At 39.2% G+C, this 25,008-nt stretch overlaps 1 protein-coding gene across 2 annotated transcripts in view; it reads right to left on the bottom strand.

Moving 5' to 3' along the window:
- TPH2 (tryptophan hydroxylase 2) overlaps positions 1 to 12,183 on the bottom strand; it is a 103,626-nt gene extending 91,443 nt beyond the window's left edge. Inside the window, exons 1-5 of one of the 2 annotated variants that reach the window (XM_049625983.1) lie at positions 12,078 to 12,183; positions 9,393 to 9,562; positions 6,670 to 6,853; positions 6,459 to 6,559; positions 1,424 to 1,491 (exon numbers count right to left, since the gene is read on the bottom strand). In XM_049625983.1, the coding sequence (XP_049481940.1) occupies positions 1,424 to 1,491; positions 6,459 to 6,559; positions 6,670 to 6,853; positions 9,393 to 9,562; positions 12,078 to 12,183 (629 nt within the window). The remainder of the gene's footprint in view (positions 1 to 1,423; positions 1,492 to 6,458; positions 6,560 to 6,669; positions 6,854 to 9,392; positions 9,563 to 12,077) is intronic. The other variant, XM_049625984.1, reaches the window with a different exon arrangement.
- Between the last annotated feature and the right edge of the window lie 12,825 nt (positions 12,184 to 25,008).

Below are 25,008 nucleotides of genomic sequence, written 5' to 3'. Positions count from 1 at the left end.
TCCCACTCACTCTCTCTCTCAAAATAAATAAATAAACATTTTAAAAAATGGAGGAGACACATGTGGAAAAGCATGTGCCAAGTGGTTCTGGTTTTTAGGATCATAAACATGGTGGAGAAAGAACAAAAGGTGTCTGGGTCTTGGGAGGAGGAAGGGAAGAGCACTAAAGCAACAAAGGAAGTTATACATGAGCCAACAACTGATCCAATCATGGGTGTGATGTGGGGTCCTTTGTTTGACTTTGCTTTAAGCCCCTGTGTGTTATATTCCTTAACGAAAAAAAAAAAAAAGAGGAAAAGGATAAAGCAAACACTGATACTCTCTAAAACACACAAAATGTCTGAAATTCTCACCAAGGAAAATTTGCCCCACAGGACAGTCAAGCTTCTCAACTACTCACAAGTAAAATAAGAAAGAATCTCTCCTATCGGGTATGGATTTACATTTTGTTCTGAAGACAAGGTTCATGTAGCCGATCACACACCAAAGGAAAGGCAGCAGTGTGATGGTCTACGAGCTTTATTAATGTGAGCAGAATATCCTAACATCCACTCCATTTTCCTACACACGGCCTGCAGTCAACACATGACATCATTACTGGTCTCAAACATCCTGTCACTGCTACTTAGCACCATGCATTATGCATGGTCCTAACCCCAATCCTGAGGTTCTCCAACTTTATCCCCACCCTGATCTGGGATTAGGTAAGAAAGTCTTCCATAAGCCCTCCAATTTATAGCGAATTTCCCTTTCCATGTAAAGCAAACACACGTCTTTTTTATTAACGCCGTTTACATGAACCCTTGTACCAATCCTGCTGAATCTTCTACTTTCACTGGGGAAACTGAACATTGAAGGAGATTACTGACAAGTCAAATCAAAAGTAAAATTAAAACACATTTTCTGGGTGTGCCCGGGTGGCTCAGTCGGTTAAGCGTCCAAGTTCAACTCAGGTCATGATCTCATGGCTCGTAGGTTCAAGCCCTTCGTGGGGCTCTGTGCTGACAGCTCAGAGCCTGGAGTCTCCTTCCAGTTCTGTGTCTCCCTCTCTGTCTGCCCCCTCCCATTCACGCTCTGTCTCTGTCTCTCAAAAATACACATTAAAAAAATTTTTTAAACACATTTTCTAGACCCTACAGAGTATATAAAAACGGCACCTTGTCTTGGTAGAGCAGCAAAGACAATGGTGAAAATGTAGCACTTGGCCTGTGACCTGCAGGACTCATTATTTTACAATTATACCTGCATGTCAAACATCAGTGTTGGCATTGAAACCCTACAAAGTTGGTGAGTATTTAAAATGGCTCATGCCTGCCATTTTAGCCAAGGTAAAGTGAAGACAAGACAGGTCTATTTAGCACAGTGTGTGTTTTCCCTAATTCGCCAGCAACAAGTCACAGAAAAGAGTTACACAGGTACTTACTATTTATAACCCATGGCCACATCCACAAAATACTTTCTTCTCTGTCGATAGACATTGTCCTTAAATCCCTTAAACAAAAAGAGATTAAGTTATTTAACAAAGTACCAAAAAGTAGCTGCAGAAGGCCTAAAAGAAAATCACTGGGGTGTTTCTTGAGTGTTCAGTTCAAATGTAAATCCAATCCTTGGATGACCATCTTGATGACACAGGCAGAAGCGAATTGTGCTTACAGTAAAACCTCATTAAATTTGGGTTGTACTAATTTGGGATGCGCGGGAATTCAGGCTAAAGTGAATGACACCCTTTGGTGTTCAAGTATCATTTACATGTAATTGATGTTAATCACAAGTCAATCTTACCCTGTTCATTAAAACAGATCCCTCTAACACGGTTACTCAGTAAGTTAACCTAAATGTAATTTTGTGTAAATAACCAATAAATGCACATTTATTAAAAATCCTATCATTCAGAATGATCACGGAATCCCCAAATTAGCATGAATTAAAGAGGTTTTGCTGTTTTTTTTAGGAGGATAGCCACACAATGCAAAATCGATCATAAGGGATTCATGCACAGCATAGCAAGTTGGTTCCATTCCACGGTGACTTCCCGTGATGCTCTTTAGTCGTTAGCAACTGCAGGACTTTTATTCATCATCATGCACCTGGGAAATTAAACATCCTGTCTGCCACTGTTCTGTCAGGCGGACTACTACTGAGAGGAACCTCCTGGTTTACTCAAGAATCTCTCCTCTTGTCAACAGACTTTCCATTCTCCTTTCCTTCAGATACTTTCAATCAATTCTTTCTGGGGCTGTTTCTTCAAACTGCTGGAAACCCAGAAGGAGTTGTTTCAATTTAACTTCTTACGTCTGCAACCCCTGCAACCTTAAAAGGTAGCCAGGAAGCAGTGACCACTCTGAGAATGGAGGCCAGGCAAGACGGGCCGCTGGGATCCCTGGCTCTGAGGGGAGAGCTGGGACAGGCCCACAAAGGCCTAGGCTACCCCTGCTGTGGTTAGCATGCTTCTGCAAAGGTGGGCTGGTCAGAGGAACGTCAAACTCAGAGAAAATCATTCTGTTCTCTTGTATGGTTGGAGGAGAACTGGCCTTCAGGACTGTCTGCTGGGCTGAGGTAAAGAACTTCCACTGCCAACAGCCTTTCTCTCAGAAGAGCACTCCTAATAGCAGGAGACAGAGAGAGTATCTGAGATCACCCAAACACGCTGCAGAAATGAAGTACCCGCACCAGAGAAGCTGGTGCTGTCTTTCTTCTGCTATGAATTGGGAATTTTCAAACCAGTATTCACAGGCAGGCTTATGAAAACTTATAATGTGCACACGCAAAATGACGTGACCGTAGCTACCACATTCACAAATGCGTCTGTGACCTGAAAATGGTCTCCTGCTTTCGACGAGAAAGTATAAGTTTCAACTCCCTAGTGATGCCAAGCAGCCCAAGATGCTAAAACTGACAAGTTCCAAGCACCTTTATTACTCAAGAGGAAAGAAGGCCTGACAAAGGGAAAAGAGTCATGTGAAAAGCACAGCACCTGTTCCCCAGCTCCTGCCAAACCAGACACCATCCTGCAAGCATCGTTGTCTGCTGGGCTTCCCAAAGATTCTCGACTGCCTCTCCTTGGCAAACACCTGCACCTTTTCCCAGGCATGCAAGAGAGTGATTTACTCATCATGCTTCATTAGCCTCGGATGGCAGTGGTTACGAAAACACCAGTGGTGATCCAGAGCTTCTAGGCTGGAGCTGTGGACTAGCAAAATAAAAGAGACCCCAGCTACACCAGTGATTACAGGGACAAAGAATTCCTTGGCAATCTATTCTGGACTGAAGGCAGGGATAAGTTACCAGCTAAAATAGAGGGCACCCTTGTAATATTTGGAGCATACTCATACCAGGAAATTATTCCTCATTTACCTGAAATTCAAATTTAACTGGGCATCCTATATATTTATTTGTTAAAGCTGGCAACCCTAGTCCCCAGTGAATATCTGTCGCATACCCATCCTTCCTCTCTCCATTTAAATCAAGGAGAACTAAAGACCCAGCCAGTAACCTAAAGAGCTCAGCCAAGTGTGCGTTGGCACTCAAGCAGCTCTCCCAAATCGTTCAACGCTGGTGAAATATTAGAATCCCCTGGGGAGCTTTAAATAATACTCCAGGGCGCCCAGGTGGCTCTGTCAGTTGAGCATCTGACTCTTGATTTCACCTCAGGTTATGATCTCATGGTTGGTGAGATCAAACCTCACCTTGGGCCCCATGCTCAGCCAGGAGCCTGCTTGGGATTCTCTGTCTCCCTCTCTCCTTCTGTCCCTCCCCTGCTCATGCACACATTCTCTCTCTCTCTGTCTCTCTGTTTCTCTGTCTCTCTCTCTCTCAAAATAAATAAACATTTAAAAGAAAAATAAATAAACAAATAATACTCCAAACCTAGATGCATTCCCAGAGGTTCTGATTTCAGCACTCTGAGGTGAGACTGGCCTCAGTAGTTTTTTAATTCTCCACAGATTATTTGGATGGAAAGCTAAGGTTGACAATTGTTGAGCTACAACATTCGTTCTCAAAACACTAGAGCTCATCAGGATCTCCTGCAAATCCTCTCAAATGCAGATTCTAGGGTCCATCTTGAAAGTTCTGATTCAGGGGGCTGAGCTCCAAGGAATTGCATTTTTAATAAGCACTTTATGGTGGGCCATGAATCACACTTTGAGAGACCCTCCCAGTCCAGATCCTTGCTACTCAAAGTGTAGCAGACCCCCAGTGAAAGCCTCAGCTGGGACCTCACCAGACACGTAGAATCCCAGAACTCCCATCTGCACTTTGGAAAGACCCTCCAGGTGATTTGTTTGTCCATTAAAGTTTGAGAGACACTGACCTAGATAGATATTTAACCCTTTCTAGGTAGCCTCAGCAACCTGACTCTCCCATCCCAGCTCCTTCCAAGCCAACCGAGAGCAAGAGTGCCATCCTAACACGATAATCCCTGTCTTGAAACTGAGATTATTCCCAGGCACCCAAAGTCCTTAGACAACGTTCTCCGTGCTCATCAAATAATAACCTACAAAAAACACCAATTTACCAATACCAGATTTTGCATAACGAACATTTGGCGTGCTTATAAAAGGAATACATGTGATTAAAAAAAAAAAAAATGACGAGTGAGATAGTAGATTGCTAAGTACTTGCAATTATTTCAACTGGCTGCACAGAAAATAAGAGAAGGTATCATAAAGTAGGTACAATTAGGAATAACAGAACAGAATTAAACACAGAAAAATTCACACTGAGTATCGGAATAAATTTTTTTTTCAAAGCAAGGTCAGTGGTTCCTGTGGTTGCTCCACTAACAAAGCTGACCCCTTTTCTCCAGGTCGAGTAATTTAAAAACTAGACTAAGGGGAACATTTGGAAATACGAGGTTAGCAAAAATTCATTTACTATCCAGGCACTGATCTGAATGACACAGCATTTCCATCCCTGGGATTAAGCATTTACTCTTGCCAAAATGCTTTCCAGTTGTTTTATTAAGTAGGCTTTTCAAACGCCCCTTGGAGGTCAATAAGAATTTTATTTCCACTTTTTACATAAAGAATTTGAGGTGCAAAAATAGAGGGACTCGCCCAAGGTCATCCTGCAAGTTAACAGCTGGTATCCGGAAAGTCCCATTACTGCTAAACTCTTAAATCAGGCGTCTGTGCTAATTCTGACTCTTCTGGAAGTGGGAAAGGGGAAGATAACAAATGGATGATTATTAAAGGCACTTTTGAGTGTTTTTCTAACATTTGGGAGCGTCACTCATGAGTTACTGTGAATTATTCTGAAATTTTAGACTGGCAAATGTAACACACCACATCTTTGGATAAATTCAGCTTCTTGAAAATAATGCAGTTGAATTAGGTCTGTTTGACCATTACTTGAATGGTATATTATGAATTGGTTTGAACTGGTATATTGCGTGAAATGACTAATTCGATTGAAAATTTCCTTGTTTACTGAAGTTGTCATAGTTTCCTCTAAAGCAGTGGTTCTCAAACTTAGATGTGGGCTTGTTATAACAAACCCCCAGGTAATGTTGATGGGGCCGATCCTGGGACCACACTTGCAAAACCACTGCATACAGTATAGTCACACTGTCACATTTCTAGATTTCTTTCGTTTAAAATAAAGGAATAACTGTACACCATTACCCTCAGACTGCAAAGCCCTTCCATAAACATGACTGATCTGCTTGGGTTTCACTCTTTTATCTCCCCATTTTTCGACAAGGGGCACCAGGAAAAAAGTGCTTGTAACAAATGAGTACATTGCTTACTTCTCCCAGACTATTAACTATACTTCATTCTGACCATAAAGAAGTTCCAGGTCTCTTGTGTTAAATAAAAACTGATGTAAAGGGGGAGGTAGGAAATAATGGGAAATGCTTACCTACGTATCATATTTCTTTACAGGTGGCCATTTTTATTGGAATAGACGAGAGATAGTGGTAAATAGATTCAGAGTAGATGTGGGAAGAGATGTGTTTTCCATCACAACCTCATTCTAAAACCCTCTGCCCTTCCATTGAGACTGAAGCCCACCACATTACTCTGCTCCTAACTACCTCCAGTCAAGGAAAATAGCGAGGAGAATTTTATTCTCTCACTGAGCCCCATAATGCCTAGTCCTCCCTCATTTCTCAAAGGGGTGATCAATTTCAGTTCATCGTTTTCCAAGGGTCACCATCTGCAAGTATATCTCAGGCTGTCTAATACTACAGAAATATTCTCCAAGGTTTTGAATCTCCTCCTCTCTCCAATCCTTTTAAGAACAAATGTTATGTGGAAATGCCATCCTTCTAATCTGCTTCCAGCCACCGCATATGTACAGGGAAGCTTTATCATTTGAAAGTCTGCTCTCCGTGATGGGGAATACATAATAAATTGCTCTACAATAAAGCGTCACAGCACACAACATGGCACACTGGCTGGCACATGCGTGGAGCTGGAAGAGCCTGCATGGAATGGATCTTACTGGACACTTACTGGGTGATCGGCGTCAAGCTCAGAACCATACATGAGAACTCTGTGAGAGCATTTGTCTAACTCAGAGATCTTCCGGGGGAACCAGGGCACATCCTCTAGCTCTGTTGGAAACACAGTGCGAGTTCAAAAATATTAGCTCACAGATTGCATTTTCCTCTTTGCAACATTTCTCAGATTGCTAAATCACCCAACAAGGAGAAGCTGGCCTTGCCTTCCTCCTCTGTCCAAATGTTCTCCGGCGGATTCAGCGTTACAATTGTACTTTGAAATTTCAGCAACTGAATGAGCTCGTTAAATTCCGTTTTGCCACACTCACAGTCCACAAAGATTTCAACCTCTGAACTTCTTCTCCGGGATTTCCTGGACTCGATATGAACCATGTTGACATGTTTCTCCTGTGGAAATGTAAGCAACATCTCTAAATTACCTTCAGGGCACAATAAAAGGGACGCCACAGGCTGTTCTTATTCAACTCTTAAGAACAGGTGCTAAGTGCCCACAGAGGAGGAAAAGACCATCTCCTTGCTCTCTGGTTGACTAAAACATGGAAATGTTTCCAACCACTACCTCTGTTAATGGAAATAAACACTGTATATAGTTTTTCCCATCTTATTTTTTTAAAAAAGAGGGCATAAAAGAGCATACATAGGGCCCTATAAAATGTATTATAATTATGAATATCATTGTTTTCTTGAACAGCCCACATCCCGCTGGGGGGTGTACATGGCTATTTGGAGGGGAGAAATTAGTTTATATCATCATATGATCCCCAAATTTATATTTTTATTTTCGTATGTTTCAAAAAAAAAACCATAACTAACCTCGAATCCCTGATTTTATAACAGTATAAGTTTTCCTCATAAGTTAAAGTTTAAAACACAATAATCTTTGAAAAAATAAGTACATGGTACAAATGGCAGGCAAATGAGGCAGACATTGGGCAGGTGGTATGAAAACGACTGATAGTTGGGAGACACAAGCCAAAGTGTAACCCACATTGTAGAAAAAGAAAAGGAAGAAAAGCAGCCAAGAAAGTATCTCTACAGGCAAAAACAAAAACAAAAACAAAAACAAAAACAAAACAACAACCAAAAAACACACCTAAATGGGACCATTTATCAACTATTCTGTTTCAGCAACCTCCAGACTAGTTTCATGCAAGGATACATCATTGCAAACCTCACCCTGTGACGGATTTCAGGGGTAAAGTTCTCCTTCCAATAAGGTGTTCAAGGGAGGGCAGCAATTTAATAATTTATTTATCAGGTTGAAATTTGCCCAGCGATGCTGTCCACCCTTCCCCTGAGTTACCTGAAGACTAAGTTCTCCTCTCCGCCCTACCCTGCCCTTAAATAAGCCAAAACCTCCCTATCACACCAGATGGTATATTGCAATTATCAATTCACTTTTCCTCATACAATCCTGGATGGTCTCAGAATTTTCAGCACGGGAGCAGGATAGGTGGTTTCCAGTACAGAGTAAGATCGAATCAGATCCTCCCCTGTATAAAGAAAGTAGTCCTGTGACCAGGAAACTAGATACTCTATTTCTGTTTTTATTAACCTTTACAATAACGCCACATTTTCTAAATCGGCTGATAATAAAGGTAAGACTAATATTAAGGTCAAGAGTCTTCACACACATGCTGTGTCACTTTGGGCTCTTAATGTCCATTGGTTGAAGCAGAGTAGGTATTTTTAGACAAGGGAACTGGGGTTTGGATGGGTTAAATGGTTTAGCTCTGACCCCATGACTAGCTGATGGCCTAGTGAAAACTCTGGGCTGCTAACTCCTTCTCCAGGGAGTCTGGCCTGCCTTTGGGCACTGAATGGCTACGGCCCTGGATGATACAATTATGTGTAAAATATTTCCCCAGATTTCCATTACCACTGTTAATGGGGCCTGATCCTTTCTTCCAGGTCAAGAGAGAACAAGGAAATATTTGCCAAATGAGGCTGCTAATTCCCCCTCTATGGTCATCAAAGAGACCTTACAATAAAGGCGTCCTATCTGTACACTTTGACAAAGCCCTTTCACTCATATTAGTGTATCACAACAACCTTGTTTGGTAGGAATGATTACCGCTACTTTACAAATGAAGAACTTGAAGCTAGGAAGCAGCTAGTGATTAGCCAAACCAGGAGAACACAAGTCTGAATTCTCTGACTGCAATTCCAATCACCTTTCCACTGCACCGACAGGCCCTAGGCACCATACAGAGCTGGGCTCCCTATCTTGCAGCCCAAATCAGCAGCCAGTGCCCCCAAACCAGATGCATTTGTAAGGGACAATGCTTGCTGAAGAGTAAGGTAGCCATCAGGTTTCCAGAGGGCAACAGTGTTTCTGGGCTTTTCTAACCTCCCCCTCAACCAGGCTCTTTCTTGAGGGTTCAAGTCACCAAATTGGACCTGGAAAAAAAGCTACTACATTTCTATAAAATAGAGCTAGCCCTAGCTTATATATGGGGAGATTGACTCATCTTTCCAAAAGACGTTAAATTCATGAAACAATGAGGCATAGGAAACTACCAAATGCCTCTCCTTATGTATCTCATTTTAGGCAATAAATGTGCTCATAGAACATGCACACAACTCAAATGTTAACAAATCAAATAAGGCTGCAGGCTCTTGATATTTAAAGATAGCCTGTTGGCTCCTCTTGCATTTGCTTTTTCAGGTGTGAGACTCCCATTTTTAATTACTGACTTTCCTATGACTATAGTCTGAGGAATTTCTAAGAGGCTAACTCAGAATTAATAAAACATAGGTGATGCAAATCTGCTCATTTCATTGTTTGGCAGACACACTTCCCTTGTAAAGCTTCATGAAATTTGGTTTCTTTGAAATGGATTCAGTGATGTTTCACAGCAGAGGACAGGTTTGTAATGGGGCACATGGTCACTTTTAAAGTTATGTAATGATGTTTTAGATTTACCTGAAAGAGTTTCAACGCTTTTACCAATCCTCCAACTTCATTTTTCAACGAGAAGACAACAGCCGTCTTGCCACTTTCGGGACCAGTTTCACTTTTGCTGTTCCCCTTGCTGCTTTTTTTATCATCATTTTTGCCAGAGTTAGCTTTATTTAACTTCAAGAAGGTAGAAATACACACACATACACATACACATACACATACACATACACACACACAAATATTGATTAGGATTCCAGAGTTCCCCTAACTAGAGTTTTTGTCAGATATTCCATTCATATGCCAGAAACTTCAGCAATCCTATACACTCAAAGAGAAGCTACCACAGAACTCATAACTTTTGATCATAAATACTGATCCAATGTATTCTGGGACACTATTTTCCAAGTGCTCTAAGATACCCCTCAGTGGTTGAAATCTGATCCAGGGGGGTCAGATTTGGTTCACTTTATTTAATAGTAACAAAAATCTGACCATCATAAAGTCTCATATATAAATAATTCCTGCTTTTCTTTCTAGGTTTATTTTACAGCATGAAATTTGGTCTGTTAGCCTACTTGCATAATATGGAAACTCTAGTAATTAGTAAATAAAACAAAAATTAAGACCAAACATTTTTCACAACAATAATTTTAGTTTAAATTAAATCTTCAAAATAAACTACCCATTTCATTCTGAAATATGTCAGGACACGCACTGAAATTGATAACCTTACTTTCTGCAATTAGATCCACATTGTCAATGTGAATCTATATCTGCACAAGTTCAACACAGAGGAGCATATTTAATTAAGACCATCTGTGTTAGCGATAATATCTGAAAAGTGGCTGTTACAATCCAGCCACAAATAAAAGAAAAAAGGGAAGGGGAGGGAGGAAGGGAAAAAGAAAGAGACAAAGAGAGAAAGGAGGGAAGGAAGGAAGGAAGGAAGGAAGGAAAACTAGCTAATCATTAGAAGCAAAGAGTAAAATCTGAGAAACTGAACATGATTAACACTTCATTAGCCATTCAAGATATTGTAACACAGGACTAAGTGATGACTATTAGCCCTATTGGTTAAAGACAAAAAATGGCAGATTTCAGAAACTTGGATGGATCACATTGTCAGAAATACAGAATAAAAAAGCTGGGAACTTTCACGTAAAAGACAATGTGAAGTTAGGTTGTACTTTTTTGTGTTCTTTATACGCAAACGAAGACTTGAGCAAACAGAGATGTTTCTCCCTGGCAAGTAGTAAGTTGGTACAATCAGACCAGTCTCAGGAAACTGAGTTTCTCACGTAACTGAGAAAAGTACATTTGATGTGTACCCAGTGAACAGGGACTTGTCACTCTCTTTCTCTGATTTCCCTACCAGCTTTATTTTTACATGTTTCACATTTTCACATTGCCTCACTCACCAGATTTTTATATCATGGAAATGAATATTTTATTATATGACTTGAAAGAGAAAAAGTTCATGCAGACATTGGCATTTGACAGTATGTTTAGTCATTAAAGGCTCAAATGCCACAGCACTCTCACTCAACATCTGCCTTATCCTCACCACATAACACACAGATCTTACCTATTTAAGTAGAATTTTTTATACAAAAGGGTCATACATTAACCATAACTCTGAGTTCTTTGTTTTCCTTCTAGCAGTTCATTATGACTTCAAAATTCCTCAGTGTAATATCTCATCCAAATATTCATGATATTTAGATGTTAAAAAATCTATTTACATTTTTGGTCTCCTTTCTGCAAATTGATTTAAATAGTTCTATAAAACTTACCCCGATTACTTTTCAACACTTTTACCACTAATAATGCATTGTACAATACAACCTTCTGGCACATGTTTGGAGCTACAACGTTGGAACAGAACTTTCTATGACACAGACTGAATTGTAATTGGTTTGATGAACTCTGAGGTTATAATAATGAAATCGTATTTAATATTTTAAATCACTAGGAATCTGAATAGATTTTTCTGTTCATTGTCTTTTTTATTAAATCACATGACTATTAACTCAAGTCAGGATCTAAAATCCCACAAAATGTTTCCTTTTTTATTCTGTTAGTATTTCAATACAAAAACTATCTTAAATACTGAAGCAAGTGGTATATTGCTTTCATTACTCCGTCAATTAAAAGGGGGGGGGGGGGAATGGGGTAATGAGGAAAGCAGGAAAACTTTTGAAAGGAACCAGACTTTCTTTTATTCCAATAATCAGCACCTATAGGCAAGAATAGAAAACATTACTTCTGTATTTAAAAAAAAAAACAAGCTTTGTAGATGGTTAGAGGTATAGGAGACACAATAATCTTGCGGGAATCACAGAAATCTATTTAATTTCTTCTCTCTGTTCCTACTCATAATAAATGGCCTTTCAAAATTCTACACACTCTGTTTAGTTGTAGATATAAGACATTGGTTCCTACAACCTCTTGTTCCTGATGTTCAGGAACTTCTTTACTTTCTACTTATAAACTTTGAGGAAAGGAAGTTGAGAACATAGCGATCAATATACCCACTTTATGGAGAAGAAAGACTGAAGGCAGACAGCAGGCAAGCAGGGTATACAGATGATAGAGGAACAAGTTGAGGCGTGTGTGCTTGGTCTATATCAGGTGTCCCTATGGCAAGGATAAAACGATGGCTACCCTAGAAAACACTCGTCTAGAGTGCCAGCTACTCAGTACTCACTGTTAAGCTGCCAAGTATCTGATGCTCTTCAGGCACTGCTGAATCCAGAGAAAACCCTCTCCTTGCCCAGTATTTACTGGAAAACATCATCATTGCCGGCTGCATGGATCCCGATGTAATTTTCTTTCTCTGCAGCAGGGGGGACTAGAGGGGCAGTTAGCAGCGCTGGCGGAGACAGAGCGGGAGGGGAGTAAGATAGACGACTGCTCCAGGCTCTGTCCACAACCCTGGTGCTGACGAAAGAGCAATGAGAATCGTCCCCTCCCCAGGCTCCTTTATATGAGTGACTGGGGACTGATGGAAGGCTGATTAGAAAGAAACTCATTTCTGGCTGCCGATGGCCACGATCAGATTACAGACCTGAAGGCTGGGGTTATCTGTGCTCCTGTCGCGGTTTGTTTCATAGGTCGAACAGTCGTTTGGGTGTGGGTGGTGGAGAACAATACATAATGGGGATGTTATTTGTAAAAGAAAACATCTGTCCCCTGAGGTTAGCTCTCATCTCTCAAACCTGTTACTGGCAAGCTAACCTCAGACTTTAGGTGACTATGAGTTCAAAGGTTTTGGGCTTTCTTTCCAAAAGGAAAAAAAATTTTTTAGAAAGATCAGCACTGTTGAATCCTTAAGCCATTTTATTTTGTGTTAAGTGTTTTCTGATCTGATGTGTTACAACTGTATGTGTGTGATGGCTTTCATAAAAGGCACTGCTTCCCAATCCTATGATGCCGCTGTGTGGTGATATTCAGGCAATTGTATTGTAAAGGATATGTAAGGCTTTGATTTAGCCACATATGTGGTTGAGACACTAACCCTAGAATCTTCTCCACTTTGTGAGAAGGAAAAGGAAAATAAATGCCTATATATCAGTCATTCCTTTGATGCTATTGACGGTTTCTGAATTTTTCCTCTCCACTTGTAACTAGATCAAATCCAACAATTTGAAATGTATAGATCAATTGAAGTACTTACTATTCAAACTTTAGTAAGTGATAATCACCATGTCACAGGAAAATATTATCAATCTCCTAAAGGCTGGAAGACTCTTCACCAGATATGCTTATTTGACTGCAAAACTAAACAAAACCTGGGGCTGGTGCTGCTTCTCTGTACAGAAAACAAGATGAAAAATGTTCAAAACAGAAATGGATGAACTAGTATTAACTGGATATTAATTGTTTCTGGAATCTTCAGGGAACATAATTATTATCTGACCTAATTTTGGAAATATTATTTGGCATGAATTTCCTCCAAAAATCAGCTCTCATAAACTGATAGGAAGATGAAGTTTGTTTTTTTAAAGATTTCATTTTTGAATAATCTCTACACTCAACATGTACTTACAACTCCGAGAGCAAGAGTCATATGTTCTATGGACTGAACCAACCAGGCAGCCCCAGTAAGATGAAGTTTAAATACATTCATCGAGGTTTAGAATATAGGATTTTAAGATTTTCCAACACTGTCCTAAAACATTTCAGTAAAATCATGCTACTTCTTACTATTAAAAATATAAAATACATTGATTGAAGTAATGATAATAACAATAGCTAATACAGGTGAGTGCTTAGCATTTTCCAATTTCTATTCCAAGAATTTTTTTAGGTAAAAACATGTTTGATCATCACAACACTAGCAAGGCAGTAACTATTATTTCCATTTTATATAGGCAGAAACTGAGGCACAGAGAATTTAGGTAACTTGCCAAAACGTTCATACAATTAAAGAATGGCTGAGGCAGGATTTAAATTCAGGCAGTCTGCCTCCAAAATCCATGCTCTCAACTATTACATTATACAGCCTCTTAGGTATTCCACACGAGGAAACCTAAGTAGGCTCAAGAGACCACACATACATAATTTCAGCTAGAACAGGGTTTGGGATGATGTGTAATTCAACAAAACTTCGTTACGCAGACACTTTCTGTTAGGCATTGAAACTGAGTTCTGGCGATGCAAAGATGAATGAGATACAGTGCCTACCCTCAAGCAAATCACACATGAGCTGCCAGAAGCACGCATGAAAATAAATAAGTGAAACAAATATATTGACTTATGAACAGAAGACATTAGGAGCACAAGAGACAGGGTGCTCAATGCTACCTTAGGGGAGTCGGGAGAGGCGCCTAGGAGGCATTGCCTGGGCTGAATATTTATTTATTTATGTATGTATGTATGTATTTATTTATTTACTTTTAATATATGAAATTTATTGTCAAATTGATTTCCATACAACACCCAAAAGATGCCCTCTTCAATGCCCATCACCTACCCTACCCTCCCTCCCACCCCCCCATCAACCCTCAGTTTGTTCTCAGTTTTTAAGAGTCTCTTATGCTTTGGCTCTCTCCCACTCTAACCTCTTTTTTTTCTTTTTGCTTCCCCTCCCCCATGGGTTTCTGTTAAGTTTCTCAGGATCCACATAAGAGTGAAACCACATGGTATCTGTCTTTCTCTGTATGGCTTATTTCACTTAGCATCACACTCTCCAGTTCCATCCACGTTGCTACAAAAGGCCAAATTTCATTCTTTCTCATTGCCACGTAGTATTCCATTGTGTATATAAACCACAATTTCTTTATCCATTCATCAGCTGATGGACATTTAGGCTTTTTCCACAAGTTGTCTATTGTTGAGAGTGCTGCTATAAACATCGGGGTACAAGTTGGGCTGAATATTTAAAAGTGAGTTTGTTCTGGGTGTCTACGCTAGAGAAATTAAAGTTTGTATTCAAACAAAAACCTTTACAGAGGTTCTGAAAACAGCCCAAATGTCCTTTGGTGGGTGAATGGATACATAAACTGTGGGACATTCATAAAATGGAATACTTGTTAGCAATAAAAAAGGAACATAACTATTAATATACACAAACTGAATGAATCTGAAAGGCATTATGCCGAGTGGAAGAAGTCAGGCTTGAAAGACCGTGTATATTTATATGACGTTCATAAAAAGATAAAATTGTAGTGGGGGAGAACTCATCAGTGGTTGCCAGAGTTTATGGGTGGGGGAGGGTGTGACTCCAAAGGGATAGCAAGAGGGAGTTTGAGGGGGAATATTTTATATCCTCATTACAGTGTTGGCTACACTAATCTCTCCATGTCAAAATTCAAACTGCACAAGTTGATTTTACTATACGCTAATTTAAAAATAAAATTTTAAAACTTCAAAAAAAGTGTTTGTGTTTGTTAATCAGAATGGAATAGGAGCTGGAAAGCAAGCTATTCACAATGAGATACCACCTCACACCAGTCAGAATGGCTAAACTTAACTCAGGCAACAACAGATGTTGGTGAGGGTGCGGAGAAAGAGGATCTCTTTTGCACTGCTGGTGGGAATGCAAACTGGTGCGACTGCTCTGGAAAACAGTAGGGAGGTTCCTCAAAAAATTAAAAATAAACTACTCTATGGTCCAGGAATTGCACCACTAGGTGTTTACCCAAAAGATACAAAAATGCTGATTTGAAGGGGCACATGCACCCCAATATTTATAGCAGCACTATTGACAATAGCCAAATTATGGAAAGAGACCAAATGTCCACCTACTGATGAATGGATAAAGCAAATGTGGTATGTATATACAATGGAATATTACTTGGTGATCAAAAAGAATGAAACCTTGCCATTTGCAATAATGTGGATGGAACTAAAGTGTATTACACTAAACGAAATAAGTCAGCCAGAGAAAGATAAATATCATATGATTTCACTCATGTGGAATTTAAGAAACACAACAGATGAGCATGGGGAAAGGAAGGAAAAATAAGATAAAAAACAGAGAGGGAGGCAAACTATAAGAGACTCTTAAATACAGAGAACAGACTGAGAGTTGCTGGAGGGGTGTTGGGTGGGGGGAAGGGCTAAATGGGTGATGGGCATTACGGATGCACTTGCTGGGATGAGCACTGGGCGTTATATGTAAGTGATGAATCACTAAATTCTACTCCTGCACCCATTACTACACTATATGTTAACTAGCTTGGATTGAAATAAAAAAATTTTTAAAAAAGAAAGCAGGTTATTCTAGGTAGAAAGAATTTAAGAAAATATACAGAGAATTGTTGTTGTTCAACAATGCTGGAGTATGGCACCCAAGGGTGCCCTGGGAGAGAGAAGGCTAAGGAGGAAAGAGGGGTCAAATTCTGCTAAAACTTGAATGGCATTCGGTGGGCTTTATGCTTTATCATCACCTTTTGCTGCAGGTGAAAGAGAACAATTAGAAGGGCGTTATGCAAGTTAATAGCATAACCACACTGGTATCTTAGACAAGAAGCAACTTGGAGGAGACTCGAGACTGAAGGCATCCACCCCACACCACTTAGGGCTTGAAATAGTCTAACCAGTAGACGATGACCTGGATTAAGGCAACAGCATTATGGATGCAATGGCAAAACCAGAGATGTTAAGGGATAAAATCCATCGAACATCTGTACTTGGATGTGAGAGCAGGGAAAAAAGGTGCCAGAATAACTTCTAAGTATCTGACTTGAGGGACTGGGTTAATGACAGTGGCATACATTAATCTAGACCACACATAAATAATAGCAAATTAAGAGAAAAAAATTTTTAAGAGAGAGAGAGAGCAAGAGTGGGGGAACGATGCCAAAGGAGAGAGAATCCCAAGCAGGCTCCACATTCAGCACTGAGCCTGATGCAGGCAGGGCTCCATCCCATGACCCTGGGATCATGACATGAGCTGAAATCAAGAGTCAGACATTCAACCAACTGAACCACCCAGGAACCCCCGTGTTTTACAATTTTTAAAAATGTTTTCATAATAACTAAATAAAACCCAAGAGAACCCAGGAACTAAACCATGGAAGATGCTCACAATTAAAGGTAGAGTGAAAAAGGGAAGCCATCAGGTAAGAAAATGATTAACAAGGTGAAACGTGAAAGCTTAGGAAAGAGATAAGAAAGACTTGTGGTCAATAGTTCTAAATACTAAGGAAAAGGGGTGCCTGGGTGGCTCAGTTGGTTAAGCATCCGACTTCGGCTCAGGTCATGATCTCATGGTTTGTGGGTTCAAGCCCCACGTCAGGCTCTGCACTGACAGTGTGAATCCTGCTTGGGATTGTCTCTCTCCTTCTCTCTCTGACCCTCCCCCATCTTGTGCTTTCTCTCTCTCTCAATAAATAAATAAACTTAAAAAAATAAATTCATAAATACTAAAGAGAAGAGGAAGGAAATGAGGACCAGAGGAAGACCACTAGATTTGGCTATGAAACCGTGGTTGGTGACTTTAAAGAGTGCAGTTTTAGCAAAAGAGAGAACATAAAACCCAGTTTACAGGAGTTAAAAGGAGTGTGGGTGCTGAAGTGCAGGCCACAGGTCTAGATCATCTATATAAGATATCAAAAGACACTTCCTAATTAAGAACATAGATTTAATTACTTCTGCTCCTTCCAGGAATCCAGCTAAAATAATAGTATAAGATTTCCATTCCTTTTTAAGGCACAAAAGAATAGCATAAATTCAAGAAACAACAGCAACAGAAAATGAGAAGCTGAAAGGAGATGAAAGAGTGATCGAAGATTCTGCAGACCCGAGAAAGCTAAACTTTAAGCTATCAAAGACTGAGAAGCAACTCAATTTATATTGTAGGTTCCCGTAAAGGCTCAAACACCTCTAGAAGAGGAAGCAAATGGAGGAGACTGGAAGAGAGTGGTCCAAATTCTGTTTAATTTCAAAATTTAACAAAGTTACAGTAATCGAATTGAGACTGTATAGGGAAAGCAAGAGGGACTTAACTCCCTTAAAGCCACTGGTCTGAGGTAAAGGTTAAGTTTCCATACGCTTAGAAACAAATACCTCTTTCTGGGAGAGAGAACAAATGAGAGATAACAGCCATTAATGGGAGTAATGGTTGTCTGAGCAAAATTAGAAGTAACAATTTAAAGCCTGCTTGCACAAGTATCTCTATTTTCCAGGAGCCCTAAAGAATGTTGACCACGAGGAAAGGTATCCTGTGATTGTCTTGTGTCTACTAAACAGTAATGACCACAAGATAAAGACCATGGGACTGAAGGACACTTCCCCACTCCCAGCCTTTCACCCTTCGGAAAAGTGCCTTTATAAGCCTTCCATGTTACCCCTTCGGGGAGTGATATTCCTTTTTTTGTAGACTCCCTCATATACAAGCTATCTCTAATAAACTCTGCCTGCTTTCTTTCTCTCAAGTTCAGTGTTCATTTCTGTGACATTGAGACTCAAGAACCTGGTGCCGGGGCAACAAAATCAGTGTGGCACTGCAAAAGGATAGACTTACAGATAAATGGAAACGAATTTAGAGTCCAGAAATAAACCCTTTACATTTATGGTCAATTGATTTTCAACCAAAGTGCCAAGACAATTCAATGGGGAAAGAATAATCTTTTTGACAAATGTTAAAAAACTATATCTTCATAACCTTGGGTTAGGTGATTGTTTCTCAGATATGATACCAAAAACATACTCAGAGGAAAAATAGATAAATAAGATTTCGTCAAAATGAAAAACTTTTGTTCTTCAAAGAACACAATCCAGAAAAATAAAAGACAGAAAAAATTAAAAGATAACCCACAGTTTAGGAGAAAATATTTGTAAATCAAGTATCTCATAGGAGACAGTATCCCAAATACATAAGAAACTCTTATAACTCAACAATGAAAAGACAAATAAAGCAGTTTTTAAATGGGCAAAGGATTTGAATAGACATTTCCCCAAAGAGTATATGGCCAATAAGCACATGAAAAAAATGTCCAACATCATTAGTCGTTAGAGAAATGCAAATCAAAAAACACAATTAGACACAATTTCGCAAACCACTAGTACGGTTGAAATTAAAAAGTCACATAAGTGTTGGAAGGAAGTGGGAAACTTGAAGTCCTCATACATTGTTGGTGGGATGGAAATATGGTACAGCCACTTTGGAAAAGTTTGGTAGTTTCTCAAAATGTTAAACATATAGCTATCATATGACCCAGTGATTTTACTTCTAGGTATATGTCAGTAGTGTAGTCGCTTCAGAAAAATGTTTGATAGCTCCTCCAAAAGTTAAATCTAAAGTTACCATATGACTCAGTAATCCCACTCTTAGGTACACCTCTAAGAAAAATGAAAACATACGTCCCCACAAAAACCTGTACAGGGATGTTCACAGCAACATTACCCCAAATAGCCAAAAGTGGGAACGACTCAAGTATCAACTGATGAAAAGACAAAACATGGTATATACATAAATGGCAACGTAAAGGAATGAAGTACTGATATGTGTTATGGCATGAATAAACTTTGAAAACATGCTCAGTGAAAAAAGCCAGTCACAAAAGACCACATATTTTATGATTCCATCTACATGAAATGTCTAGAAGAGGGCAAAAGAGAGGAAAAGGAGAGACACAGGAAGTAGATTAGTGGTTGCTAAGGACTGGAAAGAGGGGTGAGGTAGGTAGGAATCACTACTAACAGGTGGAGCGTTTCTCTTCAGGATAATAAAATATTCTAAAATTAGATATGGGTGATAGTTGCAAAACTTTGTGAATATACTGAAAAACGCTGAAGTGTTTTTAGAGAGTGAGTTTTACAGCATAAGAATTCTATTTTAATTTTAAATCTTTTCTTAAAGACACTCTATTTTTTTTAATTTATTTTAAAGACACTATAAAGACCTATATTTTCTGCCCCTATTCTACATAGCCAAGACACCTCCCTTCTTGCCCCCAGTAGATGAATGGAGCTTATTCTCTGGAGAGGGTAAAATAGAGGGCCTCTGGACTGACAGGCACCAAAGTTGAGAATAGGGGTATCATCCTGAAAGGAGAGTGATTAAATGAACTGGATACTGAGACTCACAAACCTCAGAAGGCTGACAGCCAGGCATTTATCCTCCAGCTAGGCAAAGCCTAGAGCATCTGAACAAAATGGAGCAGTCAGATCACCCTACAGTGAAGCCCACAGTTGACAAGCACCAATTTAAATATTTGGTAGAGAGTGTGGGGTTGGATTAGTGAGAATTATGTATAAGATCAGTAGGTGAAAAGCCTCGATAAGAATTAGCTCCTCACTGTATGTTAACTATACTAGAATTAATCTTTTTTTTTTTTAAAGGAATTAGCTCTCAAAGGAAAATGAATGTTGGGGCTAAATTGCCTCAGCTAATTGCTTTGATCTAATCCATATTGCGGTATCAACTATATTGGCAGGTGGAAAGATACAGAATTTTGCATATGCATAGGGAGGACTGAGGGGAGGGGAAAGAGGGGTAAATCCACATCTTCCAAGATGGGGAGTCAGTGGACAATGCCTAAAACTGAAAATTAAAGTAGTAGCAACACAAGCATATTATAGCATCAAGAGATATGGAAGTAAATTCCAAAAGAATTAGCTGAAAGCTGAAAATCTTGCCAACAGGGAAGAGAAATTAGAGAGTGGGGAGAAGGAAAAAGACAGTTTCTCATAACAGCAAAACGTATGGAAACCATGTGCATATGTGACATTAATTACAAAAATTAAAAATTTTAGAAATAAATTATACTGCATCAAAATACAATGCTAACTAATTTGGATGTAAATTTTAAAAAATAAAAAATAAAATTAGAAAAAAATACAACACTAGTTTTGGATAACCACCCTGAGTTTAAATCTTTGCTGGGCCACTTACCTAGACATATTTGAGGACCTGTTACTTCATGTTTCTCAACCTCCATTTCTGTCATATAGGGTGATTAATATCTACATTTTATAGAGCTGTTATGTCAATTAAATGGAATGTGTTTATAGTGTTTATCACAGTGACTGATAGATATTAGATGCTCAAAGTGTTAGATATATCCCTATCCCTCATTGATTCTGAAACCAGAGTGATAGAAATTTGGCACTGGTTTATAATCTTTGGAGAAGACATCCAAATACAAAATATTACAAATGAAGAGGGCCATGTAATCATTAATGGCCATGTGAGTAAAAAGTTAAGAAATAAGACAGGGTCTACAAAATTAGGGAAGTTTTATTTTAAGGACATCAGTGAGTCCTGAACAAAGGTATTTGTGATACCTATTGAGGCATTTGTGAAAACAAGAAAGAAATAATATAGGCCATCCTTTAATCAGCTGGAAAATGGAAGGACCTCCAGCCTGGGAGGCTTTTGACAATCAGGACAAAGATATAGAAAAAGGTGATATAAATAGACTAAGGAAACCAAGGAATATACATGGTTCACAATTGGAACAGACCAATCTTCCCACTCTATCAACTTTCCCCACCACACACACATACTTCCATTTTATAGGCAAAAGATGAGAGACCCTGAGGACTTCCTATTTTTCCCTTACCACTCACTCCAATCACTCTTGACATCAAGAGAAAGCTAAGCTTCAGAGATGCAGAGATATGTGTTGGGGGAAATGATAAAAAGAAATTAACTACTAAAAGTAAGAAAGAATTCTCCTGGCTACTCCCAAGGCAAATGGAGAAAGCAGGTATGAAGGTATTAAAGAATAGATATGAAATGTGAGAGTATGGAAATAATTTAAAGAGAATCAATAATGATTATTTTGAAATTGGGAATCAACAAAAGTCTGATCTTGTCCTTAAATAATTTATTGTTCGGGTTTTAAGCCACTATTTCAGCCATTCAAGTTTATGTCACAAGCAAATTTGATACATGCCTTCTGTGCTTAAACTCATGTTGAATGAAGCAAAAGAAAAGGCTGAACTTGATAACACAAAACCAACCTAATTAGTTTGCTTGGCTTTTCTTCCCATTGACATCTGACTCCTACATCTTACAGGGTGAACTTCAGGCTCCATGGCAGGAATTGTTCACCATCACGACCCCACTCCTAGTTCCTCCAACTTCCCCATATGAATACCATGCCAAAATAAATGTATACCATGTATGAAGTATTTCCTTGTTGCAGTAGTAATTTATCAGTAAAAGGAAATGAAATAAGCCTGCCATGACTACGTTTTGGGAAGCTCAAGCAGGCCCCTCCATAACACCATTTTCAAGGTATTCACAAACCAACATCATGTACATAGTTAATGAAGTAGCTGTTTATCTGGTACTTTAAATATCTACAAAAGGATCCAAACAAATAAGGCGGCGGGATGAAAAAAAAGTCATAGGTTCAACTAAAACCTTAGAAAAATGTCAGTTTAACTTTTGAGTCTTCATCAAAATTGATTTTAATCATGATAGTCAATATGACTATGCTCACATTTCCACACAACACCACACAAGTGGCCTACACCACCTCAACCCATATTAGAACAGGTGAAGGTATTTATAACACAATGGACACATATTTATTCCTTTCGGGTACCCCTAAATACTACAGAAAATATTATTTTGAGGGGAGAAATATAAACAAAGATAAAGCTCTAAACTCTGCAAGAAGTTTGTCTCAACCGACCAGATATCTAAACAACATAATCTAAAATTAAATCACAAAGGACAATTTGCTGTCTGACTGAACCTACCTATGGTTGAAAAATAACCTAAAACAGCAACCCACCACCTTAGGCATCTATTTGTTCCCTGATAAAATGTTCACTGTCAAATAAACACCATAATTTCCCATACTACTAAAAAGGCTTACTGCAGATAGATAGGTCTTATGATTGTTTTTAATTTTTATGATTACTGTATTTGCTATATTGACCAAGAGGGGTTGGCTTGAGAATGATCAGACCTCATTAATAAACAAAATATGAGAAATATGCTGGTGTTCCCTATCATGTTTTTATAACAACTTTCATAAAAGGAGACTGATAAAAGACCAGCACATTTAAGCAAAATTTGAAGAGGATAAAACTGAAGCACAAGGGAGATAGTGCTTTACTTTGGAGTCAGTAGTCAGTGTTTCAGATGAAACCAGAATACATGGTTCAAGACTTAAACTCAACATGACCTCAGTCAACAGGAAACAAACCATATGGTGTCCCAAGGCTGTTCCTGTAGGATACTATGTTTTGAGGGGAAAAAAATCAAACCACAGAGCTTTAAGATAAAAAAAGATGTCCTGTGTGATATTTGGTTGCCATCAGGTAACAATGATAGCATTTATCAATGCTTAATCATGCCAGGCACCACATTAAACGTTTTGTATGTTTTCCATTTACTCCTCACAACTGGGGTATTATTTTTCACCTCCAGATGAGAAACAGAAGGCTCAGAGAAAACAGTTATGGTCACAAAACAAGGCAACTGAACCAGATCTCAAATCCATGACTGTCTGGCTCCAGTTTCACTTTTCTGTTCCATATTCTTAAGTTCAGTGGACATTTTCTACTATGAACAATTCCATCAGTTTGACTGAATTTTTCCCCTGACATCTGACTCCCAGAACTTATGGGATAAACCCTATGTCCACATAACGAACCTGATAAAGCTTAAGATGATGAAAGCATCCACATCCTACCCCAAGCCACCTTGAACTACTTGAGGAAACAAATGCCTCAAGCAAGTTGCACTATTTGTCCAGAAGTACCCCATTAATTCATATTCTTTGTGTTTACATGGGTATGTAACTCTAGATTATGACCAAGACACTTTGAAATCAGTGATAAATAACAAGAAAAATAAGGTATGCAACGCTCCCTAAGGATTTTAAAAGCAAGTTTAGGGGTGCCTGGGTGGCTCAGTCAGTTAAGCGTCCGACTTTGGCTCAGGTCATGATTTCACAGTTCGTGAGTTTGAGCTCCTCATCAGCCTCTGTGATGACAGCTCAAGAGCCTGGAGCCTCCTTTGGATTCTGTGTCTTTCTCTCTGTTCCTTTCCTGTTCGCCCTCTCTCTCTCAAAAATAAATAAAACACTTAAAAAATTGTTTTTAAAGACAAAGTTTAACAAAGAATAGCATGTAATATATTTAAAATCCATAGTGATGCTGTCAGACAAGGTGAGAGCCCTTCAGACAAACTTGGGAATCTTAGAAAAGAATTAAAATAAGAGGGATCCCCCTAGACCAAGGCCATGCCTTTCATGGATTCACTCTACTGTGAAACTATCCCATGATATGCTCAGCCACACGCAAAAGAATGAAACTGGACCATGATCTTACACAATACACAAAAACCAACTCAAAATGGTTAAGAAATGCTTACAATTGGGGTGCCTGGGTGTTCAGCCAGTTAAGCATCTAACTGTTGGTTTCAGCTCAGGTCATGATCTCACAGTTCATGAGTTCCAGCCCCGCATAGGGCTCTGTGCTTATGGCACAGAGCCTGCTTGGGATCCTGTCTCCAATCTCTCTGACCCTCCCCCACTCACGCTCTGTCTCTCAAAAATAAAAAAGAAATGCTTACAATTATTGAGTCTTCATAGAACAAACTCCCATTCTAAACTTACCTTTTTATGTCTATTTCTGAAATACAGAACTGAAAAGGGATATGGAAATGTCAGCAACCTGGTTATGTGAAAAGCATTGCAAAATCAAGTTTAGAGAGTGGCCAAAAGAAGCAGTAATTTCTGTGGCAACGAATCTCCTTTTCCCCCTACAATATGGTAATCGTATTACTTGGTATTTACCCCAAAAATACAAAACACTAATTCGAAGGGACACATGCACCCCTACATTTATTGCACCATTATTTACAATAGCCAAGCTATGGAAGCAGCCCAAGTGTCCATCCACTGATGAATGGGTAAAGATGTGGTGTGTATCTATGTATATGGGTAAAGAAAATGTACTGTGTGTGTGTGTACACACACATGGGTTCAAACCCTGCATCAGGCTTTATGCTGACAGTGCGTGTCCTGCTTGGAATTCTCTCTCCCTCTCTCTCTGCCCCTCCCCTGCTCATGCTCTCTCTCAAAATAAACAAGGGGAAGAAGAAGGGGAAGAAAGGGAAGAAGAAGGGGAAGAAGAAGAAGAAGAAGAAGAAGAAGAGGAGGAGGAGGAGGAATGAGTTCTCTCTCATGTCTGGAATGAGTCCACTGTAAGTTAGGACCAA

This window comes from Panthera uncia, chromosome B4 (genome assembly GCF_023721935.1).
Source record: "Panthera uncia isolate 11264 chromosome B4, Puncia_PCG_1.0, whole genome shotgun sequence".
NCBI classification, from domain to species: Eukaryota; Metazoa; Chordata; class Mammalia; order Carnivora; family Felidae; genus Panthera; species Panthera uncia.
The sequence above is the reverse complement of the archived record's forward strand: the minus strand, read 5'-3'. Positions and strand labels throughout refer to the sequence as shown.